The sequence below is a fragment of the Elgaria multicarinata genome, chromosome 3 (assembly GCF_023053635.1).
Source record: "Elgaria multicarinata webbii isolate HBS135686 ecotype San Diego chromosome 3, rElgMul1.1.pri, whole genome shotgun sequence".
In the NCBI taxonomy this organism is placed as follows: domain Eukaryota; kingdom Metazoa; phylum Chordata; class Lepidosauria; order Squamata; family Anguidae; genus Elgaria; species Elgaria multicarinata.
In genome coordinates, this window is record NC_086173.1 from 109,675,595 (window position 1) to 109,689,227 (window position 13,633).

The following is a 13,633-nucleotide window of genomic DNA, read 5'->3' on the forward strand; positions in this document are numbered from 1 at the left end:
TCTCAATTGACAAAGATGGATTAATGAGTATCCCCAAACAATGAACCTGATCCTTTAGAGGGAGTGCAACCCACTCTACTATATGGTCATTGCCACTTGCTTGGCTAAACAAAACACCTAATAACAGTATTTGTGTCTTCTAGATTGAGCTTGTTTATTGGCACTTCAGTTTATTGGCTTCAAGCACTGACTTTGCACTCCTGCCTCTTCTGCATTAGATGAAAAGGAATTAGCTATCATCTGCCTATTAATTTTATTTATTTATTTATTTATTACATTTCTATACCGCCCAATAGCTGGAGCTCTAATGACATTCCATACCAAATTTCTGGATGATACCCTTCCAAACTTTTGCATCATTAGTAATATTTTTCTAGGAGTTCCTATAATTTCTTGGCAGCTAATCGTACTTACAGTATAATGAAATTTTGACTTTTCCTCTCCCATTCATCCATCTCAATAGACATTACCAAGGGTTCTATAAGGGTGGGCCAAGTACATCGTCGTTGTGTTCATTTGCTTAAGAATAATTAATTTGATTCCATTAACAACCTTCTTGGCATTTGGATCTGTGTAAATTAGTTCAGTCAGGTTTTCAAAATTCCCAAATCTAGTTTTTCTTATATCTTTCACCAGGTATGACCACTCAAATGAGTCCCATGCCTTCTTCACATGAATAAAATATGGAGTTGTAAATATTCCATTTATATTACTCCTAGTTATAATAAGTATTGCTGTCATTATCCAAGAATATCCTTTCTTAGAAAAAAATCCTGTTTAGTTTATATTCAGGTAGTTAAATAAGAACACATTCAGCTTATCACCTAACATAAGTGCCAGAAACTTATAGTGGTGATTTGATGATGATGATGATGATGGAACTGGTGTTATAAGACTTAGCATCCAGTGTCTCCTTATCCTCTGTACATACCCTATTGTCTTAATTTCCCTTTACGAGCTAAAAAAAGTTTGATTTCCCCCCCTTGCTTGATTATGTACTTGATATAGATTTATAAAATTCCCTTCTAGCCTGAATAACTGAAACAAATGTAATTGGTAAACCTAAATGTTCCAGTTGTCCTAGTTTGTGGCAGCCTTATTTTGTAGCTGGTTGTAGTGAAGAGGCCTGGAATCCCATTTAAAGACATACAACTCTATTAATCGTATGGGTTTTAGGTGAGTAATCTGTTGCATCTGGGTAAAAAGAGTAGTTTGGATCCACTGTTTTGCTCCTGGCAACAGAAGCAATTCTGCTCAGGACGCTCCAACTGATGGGAAATATGAGAGGTAAATTCTGCCAATTCACCTCTCCCCCTGCAGCCCCCCAGAGGCACCATCAGCCATCACCTTAGGAAAATCATTGCCTCCTGTGTGAGAAGGAACAGAGAACACCTCTTTTATGATATGCATGTCACCTGCAATTTTTATTGCTTGTATTAAAAAAATTAAAACCCACTGCCCTCTTAATTTTTAGTTGATTAAGGCTGCAATCTTTGGCCCACTTACCTGAGACCAAGCCATACTGAACTCAGTGCAAAGTGTGAGTGTAGATGTATAGGATTGTAATGTGAGTGTGCCTTTAATCTGTCAATCAATCAATCCTTTCAACTGTAATTCGTATCAAATGTGTTACAGGCCCTCCTATTTCATCTGCAAGCAAGCTCCGGGAAGACAAAAGGAAATCTATTGATCAAAAAACCTCTCGTAGAACTAGTGCTCCCCAGTCTCCCACAAAAGCTGAAGACCTTAGCTGTTCACTGAGGTAAGTCTCTCCAGGGTGCACAGCTATTAGGAGCATTTCTGTTTGTACTGGACATGCGTTTACATCTTATGAAATAGAACACAGCTGTTTCTTCTAGCGGTCATGCAGTGATTATACTTTTTTCCCCAATGACAACCAACTCTAGCCTTAACATCTGTTGAAATGGTTTATCATCACAAATGAAGAGTAGCATCAAAATTCAAAGACAACAGCCAGCAATAAGAAAATTTGTCCCATTTATATAAATTCAGCTCTCAGCAGCTTTAATCACTTTCAAATGTTTATTTTCTTGTTTATTTGGTTAGTTTGCAATATTTTCCCTTTAGTATTTATGAAGCTGTTGGACTTAGCTCACTGGCTTGGAAAGTACAAGGGAAATGATTGTAAATTAGTCAGTGTATTGTTGCTAGGGAGTGGATTTTATTGAGTGTGGGAAGCAACAGCAACATTACAATAATTTGCTAACCCAATGTGACTGGATGATGATCTATAAAGAAGGAAAGAAAGAAAAGCTTTTGTCGTGAATGTGTTCCTGATGGTGTCTTTCGTTATGAGATTGTGGCAGAGGTGTGTGTAGGTTTGACACCAGTCATTAAAAAAAAGACATTTCAGGTACAGCAAAGCAAGTTGAAATGGGATTTATTTGATTGTTCAGTGTTTCCTCTGGAGCCACTCATCTTTGCAATGTGGGTGAGGCTTGCTTGTGTTCGGGATTGCCTTATCGCTAAACATTTAGAGAGTGGAAGTCAGTCCACAGTTTCTGTCTGAATTCCCCCCCAGCCGCCCACCAACTATCTTTCCTCTAATCCCTGTTGGTGGGTACTTTCTTATACCCTGTACTTTAAGTCAGGAGATCGGGAGTGATACAGGACTGCATACTGCTATTAGCTCTACACTGTTTCTCTATAGACCAGAACTAAGGGGTGTGTGTGCTTTTACACGTAGCTCTTTTTTGCTCCCTATAAGGCAGCAGAGAACTTAAATGGGGACTGAGGTGGCATAGACCAGGCACCTTACCCCCTGTGCCTAACCTCTTCTGTATTCCTGTACCACCCAACATAATGGCCAGAGGTCAGGAGGCTTGAGAAACCAGTAAGAGCTTGGCTGGCTCTATATAAAATGCTCCAGGCTTGGTTTCTTAGGGCCTTGCTGGACCTACTTGATAATCCGGTGGGGAGTTGTGGCGAGGCCGCGCTGCAGCTAGCGCGGGCCATCGCCCCTAGCTAGACGTAACATGCGATGGGGTAAGGGAAAGCCCCGTTGCGTCGGCCATTTTTTTTAATTAAAGGGGCCATGTGTGCAGGAACACACCAACGGAAAGGTAAGGCTTTTAAAAAATGAAATAAAGTGTTCCCCGCTCCCCCTGACCCTGATTTCCCTCCCCACAATGTCTGATGCCCCTCTGCCCGCTCGCTCACCCGTCCTCCCCCCGCTCGCCATGTCCGCCCTCTACTCGCTTGCCTGTCCACCCCCCACTCGCCATGTCCGCCCCCCGCTCGCTCACCCGTCCCCAATCTCCTTGCCCTGGCCCCCACTCACTCGCCCGTCCCCAATCTCCTTGCCCTGGCCCCGTTCTTCTTCCCTCCCCGTCCGCCATGTCTGATGCCCCCCCTGCCCGCTTGCTAGCCTGCTCGCCATGCCCGCTCGATCACCTGCCCGCCATGTCCGATGCCCCTTCCGCCCCCCCCCCCCAGTCCATGATCTCCCCCCCTGTCTCCGCTCTTTCCCCCATCTCTCCTGCTGGGTCCGCTCTTTCCCCCCTGGCCCCCATGTCCCCCCGTGATTTTACCACCACCCCCGGCCCGATGGGCACAGCGCTCCTATGGAGTGCTGTGCCCAGCGCTCAGCTTCTCCCGGCTGCTCGCGAGTAAGCGAGCAGCTGGGAAAAGCCACGGAAGTAGCTAGACCTTCTGCAGCCCCGGGCTGAGCGGATCCAGTTATCCCGGGTCAAGGGAGGATTTAGCCCAGCCTGACCCCAGGATCCCCTGTGCGTCATCTGCACGCACAGCAGGGAGCCCAGGCCTTGCACCGGGCTAAGTCCTCGTCTAGCAACGGCCTTAGTCTGAGCAACACATTGTGCCAAGTAGTTATATGGCTTCTGCCTCTTTTCTTGCATGACCTTTGTCACCTGTCCAACCCGTTATCTGACTACCAGCCTGTCCACCATGCCTCCTGCCTCTGGTTCTTGATTTACGTTTGTCTGCTTGATCTGGAAATTGACCTTGGCCTAACCTCACTTCTGGCCCTTTGGATCTCAGTCTGCTTGTGCCAAAGTGGGACACCCAGTGGTGGTCTGTCTCCAAGCTTGGCCAAGGCTTGAAGCTTCTTGGACTTGGAACAAAGAGAAGGAAGGAAGCTTAGACTTGCTGGAGTGCATTTGGTCTAAGTGCTCGAAGTACCTTTGCCAGGAGCTGGGTACGCAGGGGCAGCAGCAGCCATAATCAGCTCATTTCTTAATTATTGTATCTTCTGCTAGATTACCAAGCCAATTAGCATTGGTTAACTTTCTACCGTTGAAAGTAATTATACAGTCTTTTCAACAGCCTTTAATCTATTTGATAATCTAGAAAAAATGAACTGTTATCTGTTTCAGATTTCTGAACCTCAAATTATTCTCTAATCTCAGTTGTTGGCAACAAAGCTGATAGGGTACTGTAAATACAGTTTGATAATGGTCACACAAGTCTCTATAGGATTGTATGCAAAAGATGTTTTGTGATTATTGAGAGACATCCTTTAATATAAAATTGATTTTTATGTCAGTACTATCTTGCCATTCCATCTCAATAAATTTGGCTGTAATCCAGAGGACCTTCTAATGCAAGAAGTTGCACGCGTGTGCCTAGGCTTTTGTAAAATTATTTATTTTGCATCTCCCTTTCTGAACAGCAGACCACTTAAATGAATGGAAGTTTGGAATGAAGTTTGGTTGGGGAAAGACCTTCTGAATCAGAAAGTCTGGGATGTGTGCACAGCATTGTGGATTGCAGCCATCCATTGTAACCCGGAAAGCAAGTTCTAGCAAACAGTTTAATAATGTGGATAGGACAACGATTTTGGTGCAAAAGATTGCTTTTGACATTATAAAGTTTGGCACAAAGCTTATTTTGATTTTGATTTTTGAGAAAATCATATAGTGTCATATCTCCTGCAGTTGTTATTTTAAGACTTCTTCATTTGCTTTGTCTCTTTTCTAACAGTTCTTAGTTCTTGCTTTTTAGACTAAATACATATTTCCTGGTCATGGATTTTGAAATCCTTGCCAATTTTACAATTTCCTCTTACTTTTATTCCCCCAGTAGGAAAACTTCTTCACATCATGATGATAAACACGTTAATCTCATTTTTGTGGACATTTTATAATATAAGTAACATAACCTTTGAGTGATATTAGGAAAATAAACTTAAAACATTTTATTGGGCAATAATGTGGGTGGGGTGGGTCAGAGATCTCTAGAAAATCTTACAGACTTCTCATAAGATTTGCAGCCAATGAAAATGATTTCTTCATCGGGCGACACTACAAATCATGATGTTATACTGGCCATTGCAAGAATGTTCCCTTGTCATTGCAAACAGATTTGCTGGCACAAACGTTTGGATCTGCATGCCAGAAACTGAAATCCCATTTAAAGTTAATTTAATGGCTCTTAGGCTATTGATGCGGTTTTGCACTGCAGGATACCCTGGTTATATAATTATTTAGGGGATGGTGGCAGATGGTTGGCATTGGCATAAATCAGAAGAGACTTAGTGTGAGCTGATCCAAGCTGTCATATAAGTCTTCATATCTACGAAAGGTAGCCTTTTCCAAGTACCATTATCCCCATGTGTAGGGTAAGTGAGCCAGTCATGCAATGACATTTCAGTTTCACTGATTTCACTAACTGGGCTTGGTTAAAAGCCTCTTCCACTGAACAATCCCAAAGTCCCTAATATACCAGGTTAAGAATGGGGAACCATTAGTACAATAATGTGAGCCATTAATGCTTTAGTCATCAGATTTCATGAGGATAGAACATTAAGAAGGAAAGCTAGTATCTGTGTTTCATCAGTTTCATTAGGGTTACAGTGATTTATATTTGAGATAGCCAGGTTCAAATACTTGAACCAAACTATTTGGCTTTGTTACACTTGGATATTTATAGATATTTATACATCAACCTACATTGTGGGAAAGGGTTATTGGGAGGTGTAGATTCCCTTAGTGTTTACTTTGATATGATGAATTGGGCATGAAACCAAAATTAAGAAACAGAGTTTCTGATGTGGTATCATTCCCTGGGATAGTATAGACAGAAATTATGTGCTGGTGTGCTTAGCTTTCTCAGCACACCTGCCACTGCTGCCATATCTTGCTTCCATTCCCACCCACCCCACACTCACTCACACATCCTGGTCTTACCATTATGACTGCAGCTGATTTCCAGAAAAAAAATCTCCAGAAAAAAAACATCATTTTGTCTGGTGCAGAGCCTTAGTGAGCATGGAATGGCGGTTGGTAGGGAGGAGTCACAGCCATGGCACTTCATGCTTCTTTTCTGTAGGCTCGTGCAAAGATCTCAATGGGGTTGTAAACTCCCACAGATGGTCATGCATCCACTGTGTTGTTCTGCCTGCAATCGTAGATGAGAATTTGTTTCCAAGGAACCCAGCAGTAAATCTTGGGTTGTGATGGCCACAGAACGTACCCCTATTAGCTCCTTGCTTTAATACCAACACCTGGAGATTTTTATTCCTCTCGGTCATCTCTAGGGATTTTGGCCTGCTGAAAGAATAATTCATTTTCTGTCACTAACATAAATGAAACCACAATAGTGGTTTCAGCTTTGAAGTTTAATAGTTCCTATTTCCTTCCTATGCAATAGTTTATATCTACCATTACATGGAGGTTTTATATTTAGGATGCCCTAGGGGCACAGAGAACTATGCTTACCATTTTTATTTTGACTAAAGCTTAATCATGGTACACACTTGGATCCATCAGCCATTGCTGCAAAAAAACCCCAATCCCCCCGGCTCTCCTAGAGTGGCACCCCCTGGTTTCGCCGCTCTTGCCAAAGAATTCTGTAGCCAGTGGAAAAAGTCAACTGAACACAATGGAAAACTTCACTGAGCCTGCCACACAACACAACAGTTGTGCAGGAACTCTCCTCTGCACAGCATGGATATCTGCATGGAGTGTTTTTTTTTAAAAAAAAACTACCGTGGGGTGAAGTTTTCCTTCCAGACAACACATTTCTCAACAGTGGTGTAAAAACTCCACCGTGGAGTTCTAAACCCACCATTGAGAAAAGTGTAGTCTGAACTGAGCTGTTGTATTGGAATATAGTACCAGGAGACATTGAAACATTGCCTTTTTGTTTTTCTTGTTTCCCCTCTGCTGTTGTTTTTTAAAAGTATTTTTTACTTTATTCCCTGCTTTTTAAAAAATCCCTTCAAAGTGGCTTACAAGGAAAATTCACAATAACAATATCTTGTTATTAATATAATTATAATCTTACATATTATTTTTAAAATAAAATAGGTACAAAATACAGAAGCACTAAAACCAAGAGAAATGGCATAAACTAATGGAAATCAGTTTTAAAATGCATGTTTTGAAAAATGTATGAAATGCACCTGTCTTAAAATATAAAGGGCTTCTGAGCACGAGGCTAAAATCCCGCACCCTTTCCAGGGCTTCTATGTCTGGATTCCTTGTGTGATTAAGATTGGCTCCTTTACACCTTTTTCTCTGGAGTTTTTCTTTATGGACAAGTTTTATGTTTCATTATACAGCCACTGGATGGCACAGCAGGATATAGCAGGATTCCAGAAATTCACCAGAAATTTACAGAGCTTGAAATCGCGATAAAATATCCTTTTACATTTTCCTTACTGAGAATAAAACAGTTACAATGGCCAGAAAGCATAGGAGGGGCCCTGGAGGTTAACGACGTCATGTAAAAGACCCGCAAAAAAACTGAGTGACCAATTGTGAGTGCACAATAAAAGCCTTGTGTACAGAAGCTCATAGAGGGGGAACTCCCCGAGGAGAGAATTTCACAGCTGTGGCCCTACCACTAAGAAAACCCTATCCCTAGTATTTGCCAATTGGATCTTTACTAATGATGGGCCAAAGAGCAGAGCCTTTGTTACTAACTTGTGTGTCTCTAGCCTTTTTCAGCTGTCCTAAGCATGTAAAATGAACATGTATGTAAAATGAGCATGTGCCAATACAGCTGTAGGCTCAGCCCCTACAATGTGTTTACTGTAGGTTCTGAAAATACTGTCTGTGTATATGCAGGGGTTCTTTCTATCTACTTGGGAACCCTTCTATTCCAGGTTTCCCAGCTCACAATGATAGCCCTCAGCTTGTACATTCTATGTGCAGGAGGGGCTGAACACACATCGGTTGGGAGCCATCAGTTGCTACAATGCCAGGCATCCCGGGCACTTTAGAAGTCATTGTAAAATGTATTGGCCGTTAGCAGATTTACAGAGTTCTTTGTTTCTTAGATCTGGTAGCTAGATTTTCTTTATGGTTCAGATAGTCATTTCAATAATTGTTCAATTATATAGCCAGTTGAACTTACAGTTACATTAGCCACACGCCAGTTCATCATCGCAGCCTGAATAGGAATCTAAAATTTGATTGGTCTGATTATTGCTTGGGCATTTCCAGGGAACAATTCGTTGGGTTTCAAAATTGGTTCAGTGGTAGCTACCCTAATAGGGTATTCTTTTCCCATTCATATTATTTGCTTGAGTGACGTGAACATAAATCAATTTTACTTGATTATTCGGTGTGTCATTTTTTGTAAAACCTCATAGCACTGGTCATATTTCAACTCTTCTACTTAATGTCATAAGCTACTGTTCAGTGATGATTAATTACATAATACATTCTTGCCAATAAATAATATAGCTTTTAGTGAGCTTTTGCCAAAATCCTTTAAATAATCCTTTGCCATGGCTCTCACAAAATATCATAAAGCAATATTTATAACTAAACCTTTCCTTGCACATATGTTTAATTTTATAGATTAATTAGGAATCTAACATTTTAATAACATACATCCCATTAACAACAGGCACTTTCCAACAGGTAAAGAAAGAGTTTCTTGAGGCTTAAAAAACAACAACTTTACAATAGGTGCCCATGAGCACTGTTGCACCCTTGGACATCTTTCTTGGCACCCGTCAGGATGCCCTGCCCCTCTTACTTTTTAAAAACAAATGACAAAATTTCTTACTAGCAGGTGGGACTGCTTCATAGCAAAGTGAGGACCTTGAGCTGCTCCCATTTCCCCCCATGAATAGTTGGGCCATATGTAGGGCTCGGAGTTATTCTTCGGAAATTAAGATGGCAGGTGATTTCAGTCTGATGCTAGGGTGCCCATTTTGTGGTGGTTTCCGAGACAGTTTTTCAAGTTGGCAAATGTACCCACAGGATCAAAAAGTTTGTGCCCCCCTGTTTACTGCATCACATAGAATGGCAGCCTTCTTTGGTTAAGGAAATGGATACCCATGCCTTTCTCCCAAAAGTGGTTGTTGAAAGATGTAGAGGAAATGTGTCACAGTAAACTGACAGATTTCACTGTTTCTTTGCCCACAGAATAAATAGTGTTAGATGTTTGCAACAGTTTAGCCCGGAAGGTCATTCTTACCAAGATTATGACTTGGATAATCTTTCTGTTGATGGGAGTGTCCTGTGAGCAGACTTCTGTTCAAATGATACTCCTGCCAGTGGAGGGAGAGGCAGTACTTTTCACCATTTTGCACTCATCTTACATTCTCACCTGTGTAACAGGGTTGTGTGTGTTCAAGCAGAGGAAGGAATCGGTGAAAGTTGCCTTTCTCTCTTGTCAGTGAAATCCTTCACTGTATTGCAAGCCCTTTCATGAATGGAAGGAAATTCAGGTTCCAAGCCTGTATCCTAGCTTAATCTGAAACTTTATAGGAATAAATCAGGTGCCTCCCACTCTCCTATTTTTTAGCAAAACTTAACACACATTTAAGTATTTGATTAAGGTTTGAAATAGCAACAGTGTTGCTAAATAAATGATTTAAATTAAGCAAAAGTAAGATGTACTTTGGAAAACAGAACATAAAAATTAAGGCATATGGGAAGCAGCAGAAAATAGCATTCTAGCTTTAAATGTTACATACTTGATACTTAAAAAAAATATGGCACAATTCTAGACAGAAAAATGTCCTACAACTCCCAGTTTGCCCCAGCTAGCCTGCCTGCCTGCCTGGGCCATGCTGGAACTTATAGGACTTTTTTCCTGTCTAAACATGCTGTCTCCATACGGCGAGCTGCTTGTGTTCAGTAGCTTGCTGGAGGATTGGATTTTACCCTATGCTACCACAGTGCTTTACCTTGGAAATCTCAATGGTACAGAGAAGGTCCCCTGATACCACTGAATACAAATGGTTTGCTGACTAAAGGCAGAAGCCCCAGAGATTAATTTTAAACCAGGTGGCAACCATTTCATGTGCAGCAACCCCAAAGGGCATAAAGTGAGCACACAGGCTATACCCAAATGCAATCCTACAGCAGGAGACTCAGCTGATCATTTATTTTCATTGTTGTTCATAGCCCATTTGCTCCGTGAAAAGCTAGCTTAGCAAACATCTTGAGTCAAGCCATTGATCCACCTTGCCTAGCACAGTCTTAATTGGCAGCAGATTTCCAGCATCTTATATGTGGAACTCTTGCCCAACCAGCTACCTGAGATCCTTAAGGGAAAATGCTGTGTATTGTTCCTGGGGCCTTCTGGGTATAGTTAAAGAGATATCCCTAGGTTTGAGTCTTTTTGGGGGGAATTTGTTTGCATGAGTGTGTTCTATGTTTTTCGACTGGCTGAATCCAAATGTCTCCATACATAAACAATACACTGTAGTGTTGACCCTGAAACCAAGGGTGGCATTCAAGATGGCTGACACTTACTCCTCAACAGCATAAATATACAATTGGGGCCACACCATTTAGCCAGTTTTGATGAAATGTTGAGGACAAGCTAATATTACAGTAAGTTTAACATTTATGCAAAAGGGTTTTAGAAGCCTGAGTTAAAAAATTACAAAATGGTACTCAGTTGAAATTGCTTTTGGACATCAACAGAAAAATTGTAAACCATAATGTAATAAATACTGTATATCCCAACTTCATGAAATCTTGCAGAGAGAGGCTCAGGTCAGACAAAACACATTAGTCAACACAGTGTGAAAACTCAGTTCAACGGTTGAGTTTTTAGGAGTTAGTCCCACACAACATGTTCTAACTACCTGGTCCTCCTGATGATATCCCATCAGCCATTACTGCAAAAAACAAAAAAAACAACCCTGGCGGCTCTCCTAGAGTGGCACTTGTTCCTGTCACTGCTCTTGCCAGGGAACTCTGTAGACAGGGGGAAAGGTCAAAGCAATGCAACAGAAAACTCCACAGAACCCGCCACACAACATGCAACACAATGGTTGTGCAGGAACTCTCTTTTGCACAGCGTGGATATTCTGCATGGAGTCTTTTCCCCCAAAATGTCCACCGCTGCATGGAGTTTTCCCACCAGACAGCCCGTTTCTCAATGGTGGTGTAAAAACTCCACCATGGAGTTCTAAAACTACTGTTGACTAATGTGTTGTCTGGACTGAGCCAGAGTCTCCACTATGAGAACCATATTCTTAAACAGAAATGGTTGAGATTTAGGAGTTTAAAGGTTTTCCCTTGAAGTGTAATTTTCACTCATTTGTGGTCATATTTTACATACCCATAAAATACTTCCAGAAATAAACAGTAGTTTAACTTCTATAAAATAGTCATTGAATTGTATATCTACAATGCCCCTTTCTACCCCATACCGGTGTAGAGGGAGGGAGGGGGAAGGAACTCTCCATATCCTGATTATGAGATCCTCCCTTAGTCCACATTCAGGTGCGATATCCCAGGAGGAAGGCGGGTGTTGTGCTCGCCATCGTTTGCTTTTTTAAAGGAGATGAGTGCACGTGCGCTCCAACTAAACATAAGTTGCTGTTTTTTTTAAAAAAGCCCCGACCCTTCTCCCCCCACACCCCCGATTCCTCCCGGCCTGGTTCCTTCCCTCTACTGTTCCCACTACTCGCAGGGAGGAGGGAAAAAGCCGGGATGGCCAGCCACACCTTCCACGGTCTCGGGATGATCCCGAGACTGCGGGAAAAATCAGGTTTTCCCAGGGAGTACTTATCCCTGGGAAAACCTGTTCTCATCCCTCCTTCCCGGGAGTCCCTGTGCGTCATTTGAACACACAGAAACTCGACCGTGACCAGTCTGGATTTTCGGGCTGGTGTAGAAACAGACTATGTCTTCAGTAGAAACATTTGGCATCCATTTTGGATTTTTACATTTACATTTCCTTAGCATCACAATGTCCCAGAAGGTTAGTGTAAGCACCACACTATGCATCATTAGCGCATAAATGACACATTTCTGATTAGATAAGCGAAGCTAAGGAGGAGTAAAATACCCCTTGAGAAAAGAACAGAGGTATATTTAGATGTTTGGATGGACAAAAATAAAAGAAACGAGAATCTGCAGCAGATTTATCTGACTGACTGAGATGTTATGATTATTTTAATTAAATTTAATTCTTTATTAGCTGCCTTGGGAACTTGTTGAAGAGTGGGGGAGCAAATCCCTTAAAAAATAAATTGTTCCAAAGCCTGTGGAAATGGCAGACCAGGCTTCTGAATGCAGTTTGCTTGGCACCACCTTTGGTAACGATTAGGGCCAGGTGAAATTTTCTTTGATTAATCAAATGCTATGAGAGGGATAAGATTACTTTTGTGATGTTGGCTAATATTTAATTCTTTTTATGCTGTTTCTTTGGTTAGCTTCTTTGAGAAAGTATGTGTGTTTTAAGTATTGCTCTTCAAAAATAGTCCCTGCTTGTTTATTGTTTTATGTAAAAAAATTTTAAATAAATGTTTTAAGATTCCTGTAAGTCACCTGAGTACTTTTATAGGTAGACAGATGGGGATAATAATCACAATAATAATAATAATCTTCTACTACTACTACTATAATCTACCTTGGTTTCAACAATCCAAATCAGGCTCCAAACGGAATTAATAATGTTTATGGCATTCAGATCTTATAAAGTTTTATAATGGTATCTATATATTGGGGCGGGGTTCAAACATTTGTGTTTTATACCTTACCTATATAACATTCTATAAATACTTTGATTTTTTTTCCTACCACTGCTGTGTATTCAAAAACCTTTTTCCAAATGTCACAGGTGTCTGCCTTCCCCCTCTCTGTTTTTTCTCCCCAAGTGCAATCAGTATTTCTGGGAGTATACCCTCTTCGCTTAAAGAAAAAACGATACAGGAGGCCAAAATTATAAAGCAGAAACACTATCAGAAGCCTTCTGATAAAACGCCAAACACAATGAAGTCCGATTTGAAGAAATTATCAAATATTTTGGAGAACGAGGAATCTTTAGGTGGAGGTAAGTACAAAAATGATATGCAATCCTATGAATGATTGAGCTCGATGGGGTTTACTCCCGGTGTATTTAGCATTGCAGCTCTAGATGACATATAGAGACATCATATAAAGATAATAGGAGCATGAAGTTTTCCCACGGTTCCTTTTTCTTCACACTCGTATAAGGAAGGAACAATGAATCAACTTTAGTAAGGGCATAGACATTTATTTAGTTAGTTAGTTAGTTAATACATTTCTATACCACCTTTCTGCTAAGGCACCCAAGGTGGTTTACAATTTTTAAATATTGAAACAAACAAACAGATGTCTTCCCTGTTCCCCCCACCCCAAGCATATAGTTCTCTCAGGCTAAATGAAGGTGAAATGATTAAGATGTGGACTGCTATAGTAAAAATTGA

At 41.1% G+C, this 13,633-nt stretch overlaps 1 protein-coding gene across 1 annotated transcript in view; it reads left to right on the forward strand.

The window, feature by feature from the left end:
* The window catches only part of CFAP92 (cilia and flagella associated protein 92 (putative)), a 56,926-nt gene that overhangs the window by 15,969 nt on the left and 27,324 nt on the right, over positions 1–13,633 (forward strand). The window contains exons 5-6 of the mRNA XM_063121604.1: positions 1,636–1,762; positions 13,061–13,236. Coding sequence (XP_062977674.1) covers positions 1,636–1,762; positions 13,061–13,236 — 303 coding nt within the window. The remainder of the gene's footprint in view (positions 1–1,635; positions 1,763–13,060; positions 13,237–13,633) is intronic.